At 37.0% G+C, this 22,088-nt stretch overlaps 1 protein-coding gene across 1 annotated transcript in view; it reads left to right on the forward strand.

The window, feature by feature from the left end:
- Positions 1-22,088, forward strand: part of LOC139138656 (NAD-dependent protein deacetylase sirtuin-2-like) — a 25,122-nt gene continuing 3,034 nt past the window's right edge. Inside the window, exons 1-12 of the mRNA XM_070707139.1 lie at positions 1-192; positions 8,215-8,393; positions 8,943-9,113; positions 9,810-9,851; positions 10,232-10,344; positions 11,211-11,345; positions 12,248-12,377; positions 12,699-12,758; positions 15,197-15,252; positions 17,091-17,167; positions 18,161-18,221; positions 19,062-19,202. Of these exons, the coding sequence (XP_070563240.1) occupies positions 8,222-8,393; positions 8,943-9,113; positions 9,810-9,851; positions 10,232-10,344; positions 11,211-11,345; positions 12,248-12,377; positions 12,699-12,758; positions 15,197-15,252; positions 17,091-17,167; positions 18,161-18,221; positions 19,062-19,202 (1,158 nt within the window). The 5' untranslated portion in view covers positions 1-192; positions 8,215-8,221. The remainder of the gene's footprint in view (positions 193-8,214; positions 8,394-8,942; positions 9,114-9,809; positions 9,852-10,231; positions 10,345-11,210; positions 11,346-12,247; positions 12,378-12,698; positions 12,759-15,196; positions 15,253-17,090; positions 17,168-18,160; positions 18,222-19,061; positions 19,203-22,088) is intronic.

Genomic DNA, 22,088 nt, shown 5'->3' on the forward strand with positions numbered 1-22,088 from the left:
CGACGTCGCGTTCACGATCATGCTGTTGTTGTTTATTGGGGACTTAACTTTTTGAAGTCTTTACTCATAGTTATATTCAATGGCTTGATTCGACAACCGAGTTTACAATTACGTCATTCGTCAGAGAGCTGTCAAAAGTACTGCATGAGAGTCGGCCGCGTCTGCAGGTCTCAAATTTCTGTGGCAGAGTCGGTAAGTTGATTCGGGTTTATGGCCGATTGTGTGGCTGTAGAGTTCATTGTAGCATGGAGGTAGTAAGTAAGAGTGTTTATCTGTCGTATTGATATTGTTCAGTGTATCATGTATTAGGTCTGTACTTTGCCACCGCTCCACGGCACCACTAATCCCTTGTTTCAGGATATGCCGTATAACTGACCATGGACCTTGAGAGGGAACTGACATTCCGTCCTACCTGCCTACGCTACGGTACTAGTAATGCGGTCCACAATACAGCTTCGCTCTGATCCACAATGTCATCGCAATATCACAATTGAATACATTTCAACTGACTGCCCACAAAAGCCACAAGCGCGTTGAGTGTTCAGTGATGAGAACTTCACCTTCTGTGTACATATATAGGCAACCCAAAGCGCTGTGCGATTGTTACATTCCACCCCTTTCAACGTTTCCTTTGAGTGCTGTATATTTTCCCACCAAAATTTTAGAGCAAGTTGCAACATTTTACCAATTTTTGTGAATTTTTCAGTATTTGTTTTGATAATTTTGAAGCAAGTAGACATAACATTTAAATGGCTACAGTTTTTTTATCAAAATTTTAGCAAAAATCTGAAAAACATTTGACTGGACTATATTTTGTAAAGGCGACAAAAATTGACATTGGTGCTCAAAGGGTTGCGAAGTCTTCCTTGAAGGTAGATAACTAGGTAAAGTTTGGGTTAAACGACCGAGAAATATCAAACTTGCAAGGTTACTTGTACGTAGTTCTCCACTTGGTTAAACTATCAGGTGTTCAATACCGGTATCAAAATAATGGAAATATTATAACGTTTGAAATTCCTAATAAGTTAATATTAAAGAAATTTGCTTTCAGGTGTGTCATAAGCAATAAGCTGTATTTGGTCCATATGTTCAAAGGTATTGGGAGCACCTTTTCCAAATGGACAAGTTGTAGTAGGATAAGTCTAAAGTTGATGACATTATGTATCAGAACTTGACAAGTTTAAAACTGTTTTGTCAGTACAAACTATATTTCTCATGATCTAATATGGCTTCCTCTCAACATAATTTAATTGTTCTATTTTCTTCTTATGAATCTTTTCTCTGGAAAAAAAATTGAAAACTTGAGTTTGACAAAAATTGTGAAAAAAGAGGTGCATGCAGCATATATGGTTTTATTCCGTGTATCCCGGATAATACATACCGTATCCTGGTTGTATAGTCTTACAAGAAGATACACTATCATCAAGAAATGATAAACCATTGCTTATCAGTTGATATGTCTGATATCTCTGTCAATTTTCAACTGTATTATATGTCTTGAGAAATAATTATTGATGACATGTACATGCATGGTATATTACAGGCCAAAAAAAAAATTGATTTGTTTCTGGTCAGCGCGCGCATCACTTCAAAGTGTGCGCGTCAACTCTTTTTTTTCCTGTTTTTCATTTGCCCCTATGGAAAAAAGGGGAAAATGTATCAAATTCCAGCCAAAATAAAAAAAATTGAAAAAAAAAATCGTGTCACCGCATCATTTTGCCACATGTCAATGACCAGAAACAAACCTATTATTTTTTTTTGGCCTTATATGCAATCACATACTGGGGAGGGGGAGAGGGAGGTGACTTATAGTCAGGTGGCTTAGCAACAAAAAACAGCAAGATCGTTACACGGATGACAAAAGTGCCAAATTTGGTACAGAGGTTCACATATATGTGTAGATCAAAATTAGCTATTGCTCCAAAAATTTGGCCACCGGAAAGGCTTGATGACGTCATAAATTCAAAATGGCCGCCATTATATTGCTTAAAAATGGTAAAATACGGTTTATTCGGCCAATTTTCAATATTTGTTTGAATAAACTGACACAAACATTCTAAATTATAAAACATTAAATTGACGCAAATTAATTATTATGATGACGTCATAATCCAAAATGGCCGACCAAATTCAAAATGTCCGCCGTAACATTGTCTAAAATGTTAAAGCAATGTTAATTAAGCCTGTTTCAGCATTTTATCGCCTGAACTGAAATTAACACCCCAAATTACAGACAAAACATATAATTGATGCAAATTAATTATTGTGATGACGTCATAAAACCAAAATGGCAACCGAAAGTTATAAAATGGCCGATTATGAAGTTAACTGTGCTTGGTACAATAGCCCATTTACGTGAGAAAATGATAGTTTCAAGGTAATGTACAATTTGTATTAATATTCCATAAACTCAAAATAAAAGATAAATGTACCAAAACTTATAAGATAAGTTCAACACAAGTAACAAACTCTTATGAGATTATTTATTATTAAACAATGATCTGTGTTTGAAAAATCGAATCGATATAAAAGGAAATGAAGGCAACTTCACACACTGGTTCAACCTTGTTTATGATACGGTATAGTGAGTAAATCAATGTGGTTTCGTGATAGGGAAACATGGTGAGAAACCAGTGAATCGATATTGCTTTGACCCTGGTAATGTGACCTTGGTCCCAGAAAAAAGGTTTTGTGTTGGTGATTCCTCCTAGCGGCGTTTCGGGCCAAAGTGGTTCCCTTCTTCAGTCTTGTATTCCAGGTCTTGTATTCCAACATGCTTAGTTTGATGGTAGCCATCAAGTAGAGATGCTAAGATCATTATGTTGTGGTCTGATTGTTGCGTGAATTGTTGCTCAGACCGTTCATTTGTACTCTCCTTGTGTTTGAATTTTGCTTGAAGGAGGATATCTTGTATTTATTCTTTCTTTTATACGTTATTACAGGTTTTCTGGAAAACCATGGCCAGCGTTTAATCGCCCCTTCATTATTTTCCAGTTTCTTATCACATTGTTTGATTAGGCTGGTTTTGATGAGGTTGTGCTGACAAGTTTTTTGTTGCATCATTACTCTTATTTTTGTTGATGAAGGATGGCTGAAATTTTGTTACATTAACTTCTTTTCGATACAAGCTATGTCTTTCTTTTTCTAATCTTGTTGTTGAAGTTTTTGCGCTGAGAAATTGACCTTTTTTTATAAAGTCCATATTGTTGTTGCATGTGCGAACATATCTGAGTAATTCACCTTTCTTTAATGAATCATTTGAAGGTTGGTGGCAGATAATATCGTCAGATGGTTTGGTGTGGGTTTTGCAGTCAAGCAATCTCTCTCAATTGCGTCTCTGGCATTTGAAGACCACAAGGTCAGGGTATGAAATTTTGTCGATAGAATGTTCAATTATGAATTCCCAAGTTGAACGTAGGGTACATGGTGTTGCACTCCTCGACAAATGTTCTGAATGTTATTTGACCGGATTGGGATTTAATTAACCTTCGATCCGTTTCATGGTATGTGATATCAGCTATTTCTGGTGAGCCTATGCTGCATCCATAGATATGTTTGTAATTTTCTCAGTGTAATTAAGATATGTTGCGTTTCAGAATAATCGGCAGTAAAGCTTTCATGTACGTCTTTTTAGTGGGTTTTTGTATCGTATCAGTTGGCTGGTACTGTTTCAGAGTCCAACGCTATGATCGCTGCATTTATGGCTTCATTTTTGACATGTATTTTTACATCGATACAACTCTAATGTTACCAGAATAGAGTTTGCTTGTATTTTATTGATTCTAACTAGTTAATGAAGTTTTTGTGTCCCTGGCATATGTAAGTCGTCTTTGCGTGATTGGTTTTATGACAAAGTCTATAAATTCCGAAATTTGGTTTATTGGGCTCGAGCAGCCATTTCTATTGAGACTTTGGATGATGATTGTTCCTTCTGCTTGGGTTCTGTGTATGTTTGGCAGGAGATACCATCGTGGTGTACAAATTATTTTACTTATGGGAATGGGGAAACTGTAAATCACCTCGTCAAGGATCTTCGTGTCTCAGATAAATGATTTCATATACAATATCCAACGTATAGTTAATGTCGCCAAGTGTTGCCTAACTTTCTTTAATGTTATTTGTCGTATTCACAATTGCTATGCCTCTTCCTTTATTGATGGGTTTTATTGTGATTTGTTTGTTTTGGACAGATTGTATAGACCAATCTTTTTTGCTAGAGTTGTTCTTTCTGATGTGGGTTGCGAATAGAATTTCCTCTATCGATCTAAGTTGCTTCGAGACAGTTTTACAATTTTGGGTTTTCCGCTGTTAGTAGTGTCGACATTGGATTTATCTTAGAACAAATGTCTGATTGATTAATTGATCATTTGTTTCTCATGATATTGCACAATCTTATGATGCAAATAAATTTGTTGATATCTGATAGGACAATTTTTCTGTAAGGCACTTTGGAACGGAAATAAATTTCAAGCCTTTGCTTAATGCTTTTATTTCAACATTTGGTAAGGTTTGATTTGCAAGATTTTTGATGAATCTGAGAATCTTTCTGAGTTCTTGTTTTTGTTTAATCTTCGAATTTCTGTTCATGTTCTTCCTGGCGTTTTTTATGTTTTTGGTTTCCAAACAGCAAAACGATGCCAAACACGAAAGGCAAATACGCTTTTCATAAAATTCACAAAAGCTGCTAAAAAAGCAAGATAAGCTACCTTCAAAAGGCAAAAAAGTATTCTATTTGTTCATATAACTCTGACGAAACGGTCTTTTTAGGCCAGCACATCCTCCGAAAAGAGAAATACTGTAGTACAAAATTATGTGTCTGTCACCACACATCGAGATATAAATAACAGAAAATTCAACAAACGAAAAAGGCTTCTCAAACAAAGGAAGCAAAAGACCCAAATCACAAACATAAAACCTTTTTTCGGGGACCAAGGTCACATGACCAAGGTTAAGGCATGATTTATTCACCGGTTTCTCGCCATGTTTTTTGTTATCATGAAATCACACTACTATAATTGATCTACTCACTATATCGTAACACTTTCAAAGGTAGAACCGATGCGTAAAGTTGTCCTCATTTCCTTTACATTGATTCAGTTTTTCAGACAGAGGCCATTGTTAAATAATCAATAATTTCGTAATAGTTTTGTAACTTGTGTTGAGGTTATTGGCTGAGTTTTGGTACATTTATCATTTATTTTGAGTTCATGGATCATCAAGATAAATTGTACATTACCTTTGAACTATTATTTTGTCACATAAATGGGTCATTGTACTAAGCAAAGTGAACGTCATAATAGGCCATTTTGTAATTTTCAGTTGCAATTTTGGTTTTATGACGTCATCACAATAATTAATTTTCATCAATTATAGGTGTTGTCCGTAATTTGAGGTGTTAATTTCAGCTCAGGCACTAAAATGCTGGACACAGACTTAATTAAGAGTATTTGAACATTATCACACGATATTATGGGGGATATTTTGAATTTGGTCGGCCATTTTGGCTTTATGACGTCATCACAATAATTGATTTGCATCAATGTTATGTTGTATTTGTAATTTGGGATGTTTCTGTCAGTTTATTCAAAAAAAATATTGAAACTGCCTGAATTAGCCGTATTTTATCATTTTAAGCAATATAACGGCGGCCATTTTGAATTTATGACGTCATCGAGCCTTTCCGCTGGCCCAAATTTTTGGAGCAATAGCTAATTTTGATCTACACATATATGCAAACCTCTGTACCAAATTGGCACTTTTGTCATCCGTGTAACTATATTTTGTTAAGCACCTGACTATTATTCAGTTGAGTGGGTTGATTTGTTGGGGGTGGAGTTAGTTTTACCTCTGAGTGCATCGGTCACGGTGGAATCTGAAAACAATTTTTTCCCATTTTTTTTTTTACAATTTTTATCTCACATTTATGTATATATTTGGTTTATGTATATATATATACCAAAGAGTCCGTACAGTAATGCACCATACACACACTCTCGGGTTGAGTTGATATAAGCTGAATGCTGAATATTTCAACACTAAAGGTGGAAAACATGAGTCTCAGATTGGAGTTGATACACAGAAAAAAGATATCAAAATTTTAGTTTAATGTTAGTATTGTCTTAGTAAATGAATGTTTGGCTGAATAATATTTTGGGAGGGGTTTGAATGTTTTTGATCGTACATGGAGACGGGTGGGATTTGAAATGTTTTTGAGAGTATTGAGAGGTATTTGTAAAGAAATGAAGAGTTCAATCGTCATTCCTCCAGCCCAGGCCCCCCCTGAGTATTTAAAAATGCAGCCTAAGAAAACATGGGGAACTTAATTATTATCCTCTTGGTAATAATCTTTGCGTGAATAAGATTAGAATCAGCATACCCCCTTGGAATGGAGTTGAATTGTGTAATAGCCTAGTGTGGGCCCAGTTTCTTCATAAGTCTTGCCTAAACGTCAAACCACTGATGCAACCATGTCGTTAGTTTTTCATTGCCATGCTCTAGCCAAACAGTAATCAAACATTATAGTTTTTACTGTATTTTGTAAAACTCAAGTGACTGCAGTACGTATTGCATCAGAGAGAACACTGACATACGGAATTATTTTATCTTCAAAATATTCATTATGAAGTCAGTGATACATGTTTTTGTTGTCAGGGCAACAGGTATTCAGACTGTTTAGTTAGTGTATTGAAGGGAAATTGATTTCCATGTTGGTGTCTTAACTTGTCATCAAGGTATTTAAACTTGTATTTCCGCATACTTCATTCGGCATGTGCGAATTTTCTGAAAGTTTCACTGCAGCAAATTCCAGAATGGGTAAAAAATGCAAGGTGCACCCAGCTCCTGAACTGAGTACTACTTGTGTATACATATACCGTGTATACATATACCTGAGTAGACATCCATGATCACCTTGTAGCCTTAGACTACCGGTACTTGTGTTGTTCACAGGCTTACATGTACATGTACTGGACATAAAATATCCCTGAATTATGCACAGCAATTTCCCACATTTAACGGAAGGTATTATTATATCAGAAGGCTCATTTAATCAATATTTGTATTTAAATTATGAACCAGGATATCTATTTGTATGTTAAAGACTCTGCTAGCACATCATTAAGCTCTTCGTCACTCTTTGTCCTTCAAACATCATAACAGTACTGTGATGTTTTTAAGGACTAGAAAGAATAAGTCCGGCGATCTGCATTCATGTTCTCTTTAGTGTATCATTGCAATCATATAAAGGTTCCCTTGACAGAAATAGTATAGAATTATGGGCGCATTTACCAATTTACTTAAACCCTTTCACCACCATGGTTTGTCCCAAATCCATTGTTTTCTATGGTAAAGTTGGACCTGTACACAGGGAACTGGGGGTGAAAGGGACCCTTACAAGAACACTTATTCCAAACTGATAATTGACAGTATTTCCTCTGATCAAACATTAGTTTTTATTCTGTTTGCCTGGCGTGCCAGAAATCTTTTGTACAATACACAATTCTGTACAAAAAATCTAAATTACCAATAAACAGACTACCAAGGAACATTTCTGAACCATTTAAGGTGATACCGAAGGATTCAAATTGCTAAGCAATGGTTGCTAAGGGCAATTTCCAAAATCAATAAAAATGCGAAGTTTTCATGGCTTTCTTTGCATAATAAAGATTTACAGAACCATACAATTCCAAAAGACACGGGTTTGTTGCGCGATTGGTCAGTGACGTCACACATACACATTTTCACAGTTCTATTTTAAAACTTTTCAGCTCCTACAAATTCGCACCAAATCTTCCAAAATTTCAGAATGTAACACATGAGATACCTTTTTAGAGCCCCTAGCATGGATTAGGTTATCTGTTTAAGTACAAACGATTTTTGAACAGAAAAATATCTACGGTGTCATTTTGGGAATATTTGAAGGGGTTTTACGGCGATATCTTATAAACGGTCCGGAATTTTTAGAAATGCATGCTTAAATTCTCATCTGTGACTTCAATAATCCTACAAAAAATCAGCTAAATTGGTTTACAATTGAGAGAGTTGAAAGATTTTGAACATTATACCAGGAGTCAAAAATACATAGAAAACAATGGAATGGGCAGATTTTGCATGTGCAAAAGTACGCGTTTGGAACATTGCCAGCGATAGCAACCAACGCGCGCTTTGAATCTTTGGTATCGCCTTAATCCTTTATGTACTTTCATTTGGTTGCAGCTGAAACATGGATGCCAGCAAGGAACCTGGTATCGATGAGCCAACTAAGGACTCGGAAAAGTCTGTTGAAGTGAAGGAAAAAACTAGTAAAGAAAAGAAAGAGACATCATCAAGTTCAGGTTTAGATACAGAGACAATATCTGCTGCTTTACAAGCATCAGCAGACCTTGATCGAAAATGTAAGTATGGATAGAGTCTCTCTCTCTCTCTCTCTCTCTCTCTCTCTCTCTCTCTCTCTCTCTCTCTCTCTCTCTCTCTCTCTCTCTCTCTCTTGCCCTCCCTGTGCTTGACTGTCTGTTTTTCTATCTCTCTTCATGCTGACTGTCTGTCTGTCTCTTTCTCTCTCTCCCTGTGCTTGACCGTCCATCTGTTTTTCTTTCTCTCTTCATGCTTGACTGTTTGTCGTCCTCTGTCTCTTAAATTTCAAGATGTCTGTCTTTCTGTCTGTCTTTCTGTCTGTCTGTCTGTCTCTTTCTCTCTCTCTCTCCCTGTGCTTGACTGTCTGTCTGTTCTCTTTGTGCTTGACTGTTTGTCAGCATGACGTCTTTCAAGATCTCTTTCTTTCTGTGTCTGTCTGTTTCTGTCTGTCTCTCTCTATCTCTCTCTCTCTGTCTCTCTCTCTAATTAAATGAGAATTTGAATTTCAATGGTGGTTTAATTGCACATTTTTCAGTATCTTTGTCGCAATTCATAACTGTGATTGATGATGTCTCCTCTCTTCAATGCAGGGAAGGAGATGGAAGACAAAATGAAACAGATGACTGTCCAAATGGCAAAAGTATTGCAAAGGGCATTGGGTGGGGCTTCAACTATGCAGGCTATTAGTGAAGAAGAACCTGAGCAGTTATTAGATGAATTGAGTTTGGAAGGTGTTGTTAAGTACATAAAGGCTGGAAAGTGTAAGTGAAATACTGTCGGCTTTGATTAGTCTGTCCATGGGGACTTTTAGATTTGGTTGTGTCTGTGCCGATCTGTCCATTCATGCAAATTTCTCAGAGATGCCTTGAGCGATTTCTTTCGTTACTCCCTATGTCATACAAATACCGGTACTATATCGAATACAGCCCTGTGATACCCATTTCGTTTCCAAATTCATTGACCAAATGGGGACTTTGTCATTGACAATGACTTGTTTGTCTGACAACAAGCTCAAGTCATTTGGAATGAGCCCAAATTGCAGCAGTGCTTGGGAATTGAGGCAAGTAAATCACTTGTTGCAGTCAGTATTCTGAAAGACATGTTATCGTTTGTTTGTTGTTGAATTCAAATACCTGACATCATGGCTGAATGAATTTTATAAATTGAGCACTCAGAATTTAACATGGTAAAATGGTTCACTACATTATTTTCGCTATCTTTCAGTGAGTGTGGTATGATTATCAAGACGAACCATGGTTAAGCTGTTTGTTTACTGATTAATTGATTTATTGATTTACTTTGTCCAACTTCTGAACCGTTAATGGATTCAAATAGAGAAGCAATCAGAAATCACCCATACTTTTCACATTTCTCTTTTTTATGAGGATCATCCTTTCTTACTCCCCATCCAAAATAAAATCCTTTGCCTGACTTATGTTCTTTTATTAAATATATAGGTAAGAATATTATAACCATGGCTGGAGCTGGTATATCAACAGGTAAATTGATGTAATTGATGTTCAAATTCATGTTGGTTTCTCTACCAGGGTGAAAATTTTCCATTATTATTTAATCCCAGTGAAGTAGAAACTCGTGGACTGAGTGTGCACCCAGAACTGACAGTTTTTTGCACAACCATGCTGTATCTGGTGTGAACCAATTTTGTTTGCTGTTTCAAATTGTGTCATTCTTAAAATAGTATGTTTTAGTTGTAATATATATATTACAACTGTTACAGTAATCTTAGTTTTACTCTTCTGTTCTGTAGTACAAATTATAATCAAGCTTTGTTAGCAAAATGTCTCACTTTTGACCTTTATCTTTCATCTTGAAGTTAATTGCGATGATGAATGTAAATTTATTGTGTTGATTGTTTCAGCCGCTGGTATTCCTGATTTCAGAAGTGCTGGGACAGGTCTCTATGACAGTCTAGACGTAGAAAAGTACAACCTGCCATCTCCTCAGAGCCTGTTCAGCATTGATTTTTTCAAGGTATTTCTGTCACTTTATCCTACCATACTGATAACTGCTTTGAATTGTCTGATGATTGCCTCGTATATCCTGGTTACTGCCGTAAATCCTGGTTACTGCCGTATACTCTGGTTACTGCCGTATATCCTGGTTACTGATCCTGGTTACTGTCATATTATCCTGGTTACTGCCCTGTATATCCTGGATCCTCAGGTATACTGCCCTGTATATCCTGGCTACTGCCATGTATTACCCCATGATTGCTCAAACCACATAAATTTTTATAACTACTGTCAACACATACGTGTAAATGTATGCACCTCGTTCAAAACTTCTTAGCCAAAACTAAGTGTTAGCATGCAATGTTTTTAGACCATGATTTGCAACTATGCTGCTGTAGGTTTCGGTAACGTCATGTTCAAAACATGCCAGTGACCTTGAATCCTGATACTTTGGAAGTCTGCACCCATTGGTGTCAATCTTGAGATAATGGAGAAGAAGTCTTTAATTTTTAGTGAAGAACTGAAATACAGGATGGTAATAGTCTGAACCAAAGACCTCCACCTATTGATATATCCATAGACCCTTGAGAAAAACTTTTCTGGAGGGTCTATGGTATATCCCAGCAGTGAAGCTATTTGCAGTGAACCGCCTCACATTGTGATACTAAAAGCCATAGACTCTGTACATGTAATACAGGCTGCATTATGCTGAATATATTTTAAAGAGAATTTGAACATGATAAATTTCACATTTGTTGATGAAGCGATTTGAGAATGACTCAAAGAGTTCTTTTATGGCAGTCAATTTTTAATGAAGAAGTCTATAAAAGAGCAGTCTTACAGTTAACTTTGATATTTCTTTGCTCTGCCCGTGTATGTTCTCAGAAAAACCCCGAGCCTTTCTTCAAAATCAGGGTGAAGGAATATTATCTGAAGGTGGGCGACTTCAAACCAACTCTGAGCCATTATTTCATCCGACTGCTTGCAGACGAGGGTCTCTTACTCAGGCATTACACACAGGTATGTGATATTCCACTTTGTGTACTGCACAAGTGACAGTCAAGGCATTGTAGAACTGTGAAACTAATGCAGTTAAAGATTTACAGTCACCTGTAATCCGTATGCCCATATATGGGGCGTTCCTTGGTATTGAGAATGCCCATGTGAGGGCGCTGTTTTTAAAAAAGTGGCCACCCACTTAAAATCTGTGTTTGGTTAGATTTTCTCTTTCCATGGTAACTGTGGCAAAATTGAACAGGTGACAGTATACCTTTAACCTCCATCCATGTCACATATTGTATACTACGGTACTCTGTGGTTCTGTCACAGGTCAATTACCAATTCCTGTGAATTGACTATTTGTGTGATTTCATGCCATAGAAAATGCAGTACAGCATACAAACATCAATTAAATAACAGTAAGAAAATTCCAGTCGCTTGATTTGTTCATATAGTGTTCAAATTTTCTCATCGTGTGACAGTAATTGGAAAGCATGGGAGAGAGTATTCAGAATTGCGAGCTCTCGAGTGTTCTAAAAGTCAAGTTCACCGCCATATAGACTGTTACAATTTGTGAATTCAACTGACAAGACGATTTTTCATGGTTGTCAAGGAGGTCAAGGGTCAGAGCTGCATCTCAGTGAAATGGACAAAGGGAAAATTAAAGTTTTTTTTGCAAATAAAACTAAGGGCCACTTTCTGTAGGCCCCTGTACCTGAAGTTTATTTGATTGGTAAACATCCCGCATAGGAATCTGGACAAATCCATAGTGAAAGTGTTTAGGTTAACATTTGATATCGCTTTAATGTATATTACTGAAGAGTGCTAAAGGTCAAAGGAGCATTCAGAAGTCTTTCCAACCAGGCATCAACCCTCCGGAGGGTCTATGAACTAGGTATTGATGGAGTGTTCATTGCTTGCAGAATATTGACACTCTCGATATGGCAGCCGGTATACCAGAAGATAAGACTGTATTGGCTCATGGTTCTTTTGCCTCGTGGAAGTGTTTGGGTGAAGACTGCAACACGACCTACTCCCTGGACTGGATCAAAAGTGAGTATGGAAGTTTGGTGTATCTTATTTTGTTAAAAATATCATCAGCCTCCATTGTCATCATAAATATCAAGTGCTACATGGAAACTCAAGTATGCTATTCTGGTATATCACCACTACTGTAGTGCATTGAGCAGTCCACTGTTTTTTACACAGATCTGTTGTTGATGTGGCATCTCTTGCAAAAGCTTTTCTTCAAAAAATGGCCCATTGTGTCAGTAGATCAGGTAGATCAAAGATGTAAACATTACCCAAAATGAAGTCCCTGGATCTTTTGGGATGATTTAAATAATTTCCTTTAAATTTATTTCTACTTATCAGAGATTGTGAATGCTGACAAGATACCAAGGTGTACAAAATGTGACGCTGTCATCAAACCAGGTCAGTGAAATCTTTCTAGCTAGTTACAATGACACAGTGGATAGGCATAGTAGCTACCATGGATCAACATGGTTGCTACCATATGGACTGACATGGTATAGCTACTATGGACCGACATGGTATAGCTACCATGAATTGGCATGATAGATACCATGGACTGGCATGGTATAGCTACCATGAATCTGCATGTTAGCAACCATGGACTGACATGGTATCGCTACCATGGATCGACATGGTAGATACCATGGATCGGCAGGGTAGCTACCATGGACTGGCATGGTAGCTACCATGGACTAGCATGGTAGCTACCATGGACCGACATGGTATAGCTATCATGGACCGACATGGTATAGCTACCATTGATCAACATGGTAGCTACCATGGACTGCATGGTAGCTACCATGGACCGACATGGTATAGCTATCATGGACCAAACATGTATAGCTACCATTGATCAGCATGGTAGCTACCATGGACTGGCATGGTAGCTACCATGGACCGACATGGTATAGCTATCATGGATTGGCATGGTAGATACCATAGATCGGTATTTTAGCTATCATTGATTGGCATGTTAGCATGTACCATGGATCGGCATAGTAGCTTTGCTACTAAATATAGAAATAGCACATATTTTGCTTCTACCAAGAGAATTTATCAATTTATTGCCCACCTTTGAGCGGTGTTTATCACACCAGATTATATTTGAATCCCTTGATAGGTCATGTCCATGCTTTAATTAATTTAATTAACGTGTCAGTGCCAAGAAGCAACCGGCTTGTAGCTTTCACCAGTAATGCAAAAAATTCTGTCAAAAATTTTGAACAGATGCTTATTTGCTCATTTTTTCCATGCTAGTAACAGAACTGCCATATTGCAGAAATCAGCTGCATTTATGGCCTGCTTCGGTGTTGTCAACTTACAGCTGTGACACCGTGTGTTAGTAATATCTTTTCAGCGAAAACCCCCACAGAGTTTAAACGACTAATACATGTGGTGACACAACCTTGCTCCATACTGTAAAGCAAATGTTAAGTGTTTATGAAGAATTGATATTCAAATGGGTGATATATGGGATAAATTTACAAAGGCTGCTGGACACTTGGCCCATGCTTACCTGCAAGACAATTCAAAACTATCTAGGCAGATGTGTTGTATTTTGTCATCAGGAAGTGCGCCCTCAGACCATGGAAGTAGAAGGGAGAAGTCACAACTGCCCTTTAAATGGGAGTACATGTACTTTCCTCTTTAGTCAAATGATTTAATCCTGATACAGCCTATGTCTGTACAGTCTTTGGCACTCAGTGAGTTACAACCAGCCAGGTTGGACTATGACCTTGTCAGAAATCAGACAGTCAGTTGATAGCTGGGGCACGCATGCACACACACTCGTTGCCAATTCCTCATGTCCTTAGCATTTATCCATATCGGATTTTTAAATGTACGTGCATGTCCAACCAAGTCACAGTTTGTTTCGGAAATAAAAAACACTGATGCAATGGCATTTTGAACAGACTGTGAAAACTACTCAGAATAGTATTGAAATGTCGCTTTTGCGCTAAAAAGAAAGATGTAGACAAACTTCTTTCTTGCAAGGTTTGGCTCATGCGTTAATTGTGCTTCAGTGGCCATCGATGAAATTAGCCTTTAAAGTAAACAGGTATTTTACAGTATTTTAGTAAAATAAGTTACGTTCCCACACATCTGAATGTACACTGAGTGCAGAGAGCAAGGGGCCAAACTATTCTATAATAAATCCCAGTAAAGTTTATCAGGAACTACCCGCTGAGTGAGCAAACGGTACATGGTACAAAGTGGTCGTGACTGACGCATTTACATCCATCATGCTCAGACAAATATGAATGCCACTGAAGGATGTTTACAAACTCGCCATTACAAACATGGTTATTTCTCTGTATTTGCATAACTTAAAAGATTTTATGGAAAGCAAATATGCCACTGAAACATTTATTCAGGTATTCCTTTAAGTTATTGTGTATAACCAGCACTGTATGACACAGCAAAGACACTAATGGAGTGGACAAAATTATATTCATTAATTTTAGGATCTGAATCATAAACATTGTTTCCTTTAAACCCTTATACTGTAAATATGCGCATATGCGCAACCGTAATCAGCATAACAAGAATATTTTTTTATGGTAAATATTTTAGACAATAGGGTTTACCTTTCTTTTTCATCAGGGATGACTCCGCATACAACATGACACAAAAAAGGGATAGATAGGGTATTGAAAGATTTCTGCTGAAATCCCCGGAACTGTGAAAGTCGTAACATTTGTAGGAATTCACAATGGATGAAATAACGCAGCTGCTTTGTACCTGGTGTGGGCTTTTTTTCATAAGTATGATGGAATGTGGTCTTTTTTGGAAAAATCTATACTTAATGATGAACTTCTACTTGTTACTTTATACAGGTATCGTAATGTTTGGTGAACAGTTACCTAAGAGGTTTGCTGAGATGTCCGAGGAGGTAAGTTAAACATCTGTATTGTTGTCAAGTATGAGATTGATGCTGCACTTTGTTGTCCACTGATCCTGTGAAACTGGATCCTTGTTTCCTCTGCAATCTCCATCTCATGATGACAAGTTCAGGGACTCTACTGTGATTGGCTGCATATTGTGTGTGTATCCAGACCATGGCAAAGCCATTTAACTTACACTATAGCAACAGTATCGCATATTAAAAATACTATACACATGGTGTAGTTTCAGACAATTTGTCTGTTTTCATTCTCTTCTGTATTTGAATTCAGACAAATGTTATGGACTGATGTTGTTCTACATGTACATGTGAAAATAACACCTTCATGTCACATAGATGTACATCATGCCATCTTGGTAGCACTAATCAGTGGGTAAAACGTGGAATTTGAATGGACCATGTACGGTACAAACAAAACTATAGTGCACAAATGTACAATATGTACATGTATTTCTATATGTGTTCATACACCTTGCTTTGTTTGTACCAGTGCCATGTACCATCACAGAATACATGTAATATGCCTCCCTTTTACTCCAGAGTACGGTAGTATCATAAAAAAAAGTGGCATTTCCTTTTTCAACAATTTTAGACCGTTTTATTGCAATGCCAATGTATGCAGGTCACATAATGCATGGGCATTTGCCAGTTGGATAATGGATCGAATTTAAAAAAAATTGAGGGAACAAAATTCAAGACAAAATGGTTTTTAGGTCAGAAGTCAAACTTGAAAATCATGTGATCGTTATTTGCACTATCTTAGGGAGTTCACATAACAAGAAGCAAAGTGAGTAGTACTGTTTCAGGCTGTGTGGCCACCCGGTTTTCAAATGCATACTCCCTAGCCAAGTCTACATGATTGCAAGTGATGAATCTTCCTTATGACTGAAAAATATTCTGGGTCTTGTACTACGTATCAAACTTTTTTCCCAAGACGCTGTTGATATTTTCTCAATGTTGCATGATTCATGCATATTTGAGTGGTCAGATGTTGACCTGTGGTATTTGAACAACATGTTTCAAAATGACGGTACTGAATGGTAAAATTTAAGTTAAAAGGGACAAAGTCGGCCATTTTTCATGAATTTTGTTTGATATTAGATACTACTTATATTGTTTGACATGTTGAAAGATAATGAATGGGTGACCATGCACACATTCGACCCCGGTATTAGACAAATTAAATGAAACCAGCGCGAAAATGAATTAATGGTCATGACCATTAATTCATTTTTGCGATGGTTTCATGTATTGTGTCTAAAACTGGGGTCGAATATATGCATGGTCACCCATTCGTTCAGTATCTTTCAACATGTCAAACAATATAAGTAGTATCTAATATCAAACAAAATTCATGAAAAATGGGTGACTTTGTCTCTTTAATATGGCTTGTGCATGGTAACAGGCAAACCAGATGGCAAGATAAAAATAAATACATTCTTTCACCATCTAGTCTTTTTATCTAGATCGTTAGTTTATACTTTCATAATATAGGAGAATTATAGAAATTCACAACTAAAACTTTAACTTCCACTCAGTGAATCAGTGCAGTTCTTACTTTTTGTCATTTTTTGGTGAAACCCTATCTCCCTGAGAAAAAATAGAAAAAAGTGCAATTTACTGAGAACAGAAATCTTTTACGTGTATTTCCTTTTCATGTATCATGAATTCTACGCTACGTTCACCGCTTCTGGTTAGAATCAATCACCGCTATTGTTTTGTGTTGAATTGTTGGATGTATACAGGATACTTAGGGAATCAACAAATGAACGTCGTTGAAAAATTAACATACTGGTATGTATCGCCATCAATTATTTTATTGGCAGGATTTTCCAAAGTGCGACTTGCTGATTGTGTTGGGTACATCTTTAGCCGTTCAACCATTTGCTTCATTGGTAAACAGGTGTGTACATTAATTACAGTTTTAAGCTTTGAAATTTTCGCAGTGGCATATGATTCAAAATGTATGGGTCTGTTAATTCCTCAACTTATCACATAAATTGGACTTAATCAGTACGTGGCCATGAGAATTCTTATTAAGAGTTGCCAGGTCAGTGTCAAGGTAGCTGAATGGGCTATTTCCAGTGCCAATATTTCAAGAGTTAAAAATAACAGCCTCAATGTCAAAATTGTGATGATTTCATCACACTAATACTTTGACCTAGATATTCTTAGCCATTGACAGAATACACGGTAATCCTGTGAAACGATTGCTTATTTTTGCTTAAAATATCATACTTAATTACATATTGTTAAGTGACCATTTCCAGTATACAGGTGCCAAATATCTTCATCATTGTGGATAGTTAGAAATATGAAAAATTTTCGTGTGAATCTGGAAAAAATACGGCTAATCAAACATTCATTAAAGTTGTCCCATTTGACTATTTAAAAATTAATAAAAATGACATTCATCCACTGCAAGAACAGTGGACCAAGACAGAAGCTGTGTTCAAACGTCATTATTCATAGGGATCCATTTCAAGACGAAGTCTTTATGTGGTTAGGTAATTTACTCCTCAAAATTAAAAGAATTAAACCTTTGCAAAAATTTTCCTGAAGGAAACTGTAAGCTCTTCCATTTTATAATCAAGAAAAAAAAGCAATAATCACCAAGGATATAATTCATTAGTGAAATATTCCCTAATATGTTGCCTTCATGTGAAAAATAAAAAATTTCGATTTTCATGAAAACAAGAATAAAAACTTCACAAAAATATGCTCTAAAAAATCAGGCTGGCAAGGTATTGTAAAAATTTGAGTTGGAAAATCTGTCTGTTAGCTGCAATATTCTACATGAAATAATCCTGGAGTAGGCGGACCTCCCTCCTTTTGCATTTAACGGTTACTTACAATATTGGAAAGGGTTCTTACTTTTTATCATCTCATATTTCAGAGTTCCTGCATCAACTCCAAGACTTCTCATCAACCGGGACAAACCTGGAGCGGCAGAAGCAGTGAGTATTACAGTACAAACACTTCCAGTACCAACAGTTAGGATCTTAATAATCTGTGATATTGTCAGGCATCATCAACACCAAAAAAACTTCAATGAAAGTTCGCATTTGTTCTTCAAAAATGTCATTTTTCTTTCTTTTTCATTTCAAGCTACAGCAATGACAGTTTTAATGGTATTATGTGTATGCAGCTTTCATGAACACACCAAATACCGGAATACCAGTACCATCGCATTTGGATATTTGGCTTGCCATCGGCACTGAGTGTCAGTGTAGCTAAATTTCCTCAATCAAAATAGTAGTAGACTTCCCTCTCACCTACAGAACAAAACCACACTTTGCAAGTACGTCATGCTGCTACTTGTCTACCTTGGTTTGCACGTATTACTGCTGTAGTATTTGCTCAGACTTACATTATGTCCCTATAAATTTATGTCTCAGAAGAAAATGTTGTTCTTTATGCTACTATTAAATTATTACTTATTTGTATGTTTTGCTAGGATTTTGCGCTGAAATATACATGTAGTGTAATGGAGAGGAAATGTTTAACCTCTTCATGGTAGAACAATGAACAGGGAAATGAATTTCAGTATTGATATGACTGCAATGTATATGTACTCATTATACAAATTACTAGTCTAGTAATTTGTATAATGAGTACACTATGCCAGTACTTTTTCTTGGAACACAAGTTCATGAACTAATAATTTAATTTCACTTTACAGTAGTAGTGAACCATTTAACCAAGAATTTGTACATGATTTAAAACTAATGATTTAATTTCACTTTACAGTACTAGTGTACCATTTAACCAAGAATTTGTACATGATTTAACCCCAGACTGATGCTCTTGGTGCGCTTCTTGGAATGCCGGCTTCCGCTAGTTTTATGTTTGATTGTGAGGACAACTACCGTGACGTGGCGTACCTTGGTGCGTGCGATGATGGCACTGGTCGTATGGCAGAGCTCCTCGGCTGGAAGGTTTGTGCTTATGTTTCATTCCTCTCCTTGTATGATCTAAAATCCGTCACCCAAATCAGCTGGAATTGAACATCTGCCAAAGTCCAAATTACATTACATGGAAAAGTATTTTTTTTTTTAAATAAAAGTCAGTGGCTCTGTGTATTTGATAAAGATATGATCTCCCAGTATTCCTCACTCGTGAGATGTCACTGAAGACAAGTGTTTCCCTACATAACTGTCTCCCTCTGAGCCTTGTCTTGGCACCTTTGATGACCTCACACAAGGGAGGAATACCATGCACACGCACACACACACACATACACACACCATAGGGGATTACATGCAGGTGTCTACCCATGTGTTACATCCCTGACCACTTTACTATTGATTAAGCCTGTCTGGTGCAAGCAGAAATTCTGTCAACAGAAGGGTGATATAACGGTCACTATACCATGTATCGGTGATTTACTATTGGCACCCCGTGGACACGATTAGCCTGAAATTCCAGTGATTATAAAATATATAAATGATGTTGACAACAGCATTGGCATTTCAGTGTTCGCTAAAATTCATGTGTTTCAAATGTAGTCAGTGTTAGAGGGCATCACAGATTTTGTGCTGACTTCAATATTGTAGTGAATGAATGTCAACAACACTGGCGAACATCACCCAAGTCTTTGCATCTTCAGCCCTTTCAAATATTCTTTGTTACCGTGTAGGAGCTTCCTGGCACAGGGTCTCCTCATGTCGGTTTAAGGGAACCTGTCCTGATTATCTCTTCCAAACTTTTCTTGCCCTTCCACGCTATCTTAAAACGCTTGCTTGTTTCTTTGTAAGCTCCTCATGGTACCTAACCAGATGCCGAATTGTTGCCACAATCTTTGATTTTTTGTACAATCAAGCTTGCTACATCACTACTGAATGGTTTACCCTGATGATATTTGTGACTGTCATTATTATTTTCATTGTTTAATAGCCAAAACCTATTCTTTGCTTTCAGCCTTCGTCCATACTCCATTTAGCTGTGTGATCAGTGATCAAGCTACAGTTGTAAAAACTGCTCATTTTAATGTGAATGGTCGCCACAGAGACCGTGACATCACTGGTGTCCCTTTCAAAGTCAATCACTCAAAATGATCCTCTCATGATTGGCCTATGATTAAATGGGTGCTGCTCATTAATATTCATTATGCCCAATTATGGCACACATTCTCTGGCTAGTTTTGTTGACACTGTATCTCTGCCCAAGTCATGTGAGAGGATCATTTTGAGTGACTGACTTTGAAAGGGATGCTTAAGTGATGTCACTTTCTCTGTTGGCAAACGTTCACATTAAAATGAGCAGTTTTTACAACTGTAGCTTGATCACTGCTCACGCGGCTAGACGGAGGGTGGAGAAGGCCGAAAGCAATGTATAGGGTCTAGGCTAATTGTCTGAGTGCAGGCTGACAGCTAGTGTCTTTGCAGTGGTGTGACCAATTTGAAATTTGGCGAGCGAGACATTTTAATAGAACGTTGTGTCTCAATCCTGACAGCAGGGTGCCAATAGTGAACCTTACATTTATCACACAGACCGCCACTGTTTATCTTTACAGACAAAATTTCAGTTTACTTCAACTGGACTTAATCGACAGTAAAGTGGCCACGGGTGTAAGATGCATGGGGATGGTAGGAATTTATACACAAAAAATGCACTCACAAGATTGCCATTGGCTGGTGATATTTATTCTGTACAAATAGTAACTTGAGTAGACATAAAATGGTGAAAAATACATATGAAATTCAATGAAAAAGCTGTTATTTTCCCATATTGTGTGTATGTATAAGTCCCACATCCATGTGAAAAATGCTTAAACACAGTATAGAAATCAAAATACTTTGGAGTAAAAGAAAGATTGTCTAGTCATTACTTTAAAACTTCTAATACTGTTATCCAGACAGTGTTCAATGAAACAACTTAATCAGATACTCTTATTCAATGCGGTGCCACAACTCAGTGTGTGGGATAGACATATTGCATGTACAAAACAAACGACAAGCTTTGGTATCAGGACACATTTCAAAGTGACCGCGACTCATTGATTAGTTCCAGGAAACCAGCATGAAGCGCCAGCTCTGTCTGGGTGTACTGAAAAATGAACAGTTGATTACACTTGATCTACCGTCTAACTGTTTTTACAATTTCAGCTTAGAGGTTTTCTCAGCTAAAACTAACTAAAAAACTCATATTTTCTTGTTTTAGCTTTCAACTGAAAACGGCTACATTGTAGAGAAAGTGTAATCAACTGATCAGCTATCGGTCTAGAAAGAGCTGCCCTATGCTGGTTTACTGTAATTAATCAGTGTGTGATACCCAAGCTAATAATTTATATCGTACATAGAATGCGTCCGTCTCACATACTGAGTTGTGGCACCGTATTGAAACCTGCTGTGTTTTATCAGAGAAATCTTACACATGACAGCATCTGTGATGAAAGTAACACACTCTTGTATCGTCATGTACTTTGAAAGATGACACCCTCTCAACAGTGAAAAGAAAACTTACATGATATCACAAAATATCTGGAGTTAATTCTCATTTTACCTGGCAAGTAGTTTTGTACACTCGATATATATGATACAAATTTGTGGATTGTTTCCATTTGCCTTTTCAATGACCTGGAAAACATTGATAATTTTCTTTGACTCATTCTGTAAGCATAGATTGTGTGACGTGACCCCGAGCTATAAGATATGTAAAATTACAAATATTTTACATAAGCACACATTATAAGCTTCATCAATTTTGTAAAGCAATGTATCTTAAGTACGTAAATGGTATGGCCCTTCAAGGGAAATACATGTACTTGTTGTTTTACATCATAGACATGAAGTACAACAGTCATACAGCCCCTTCCTGGCAAG

Source organism: Ptychodera flava, chromosome 8 (assembly GCF_041260155.1).
Source record: "Ptychodera flava strain L36383 chromosome 8, AS_Pfla_20210202, whole genome shotgun sequence".
NCBI lineage: Eukaryota > Metazoa > Hemichordata > Enteropneusta > Ptychoderidae > Ptychodera > Ptychodera flava.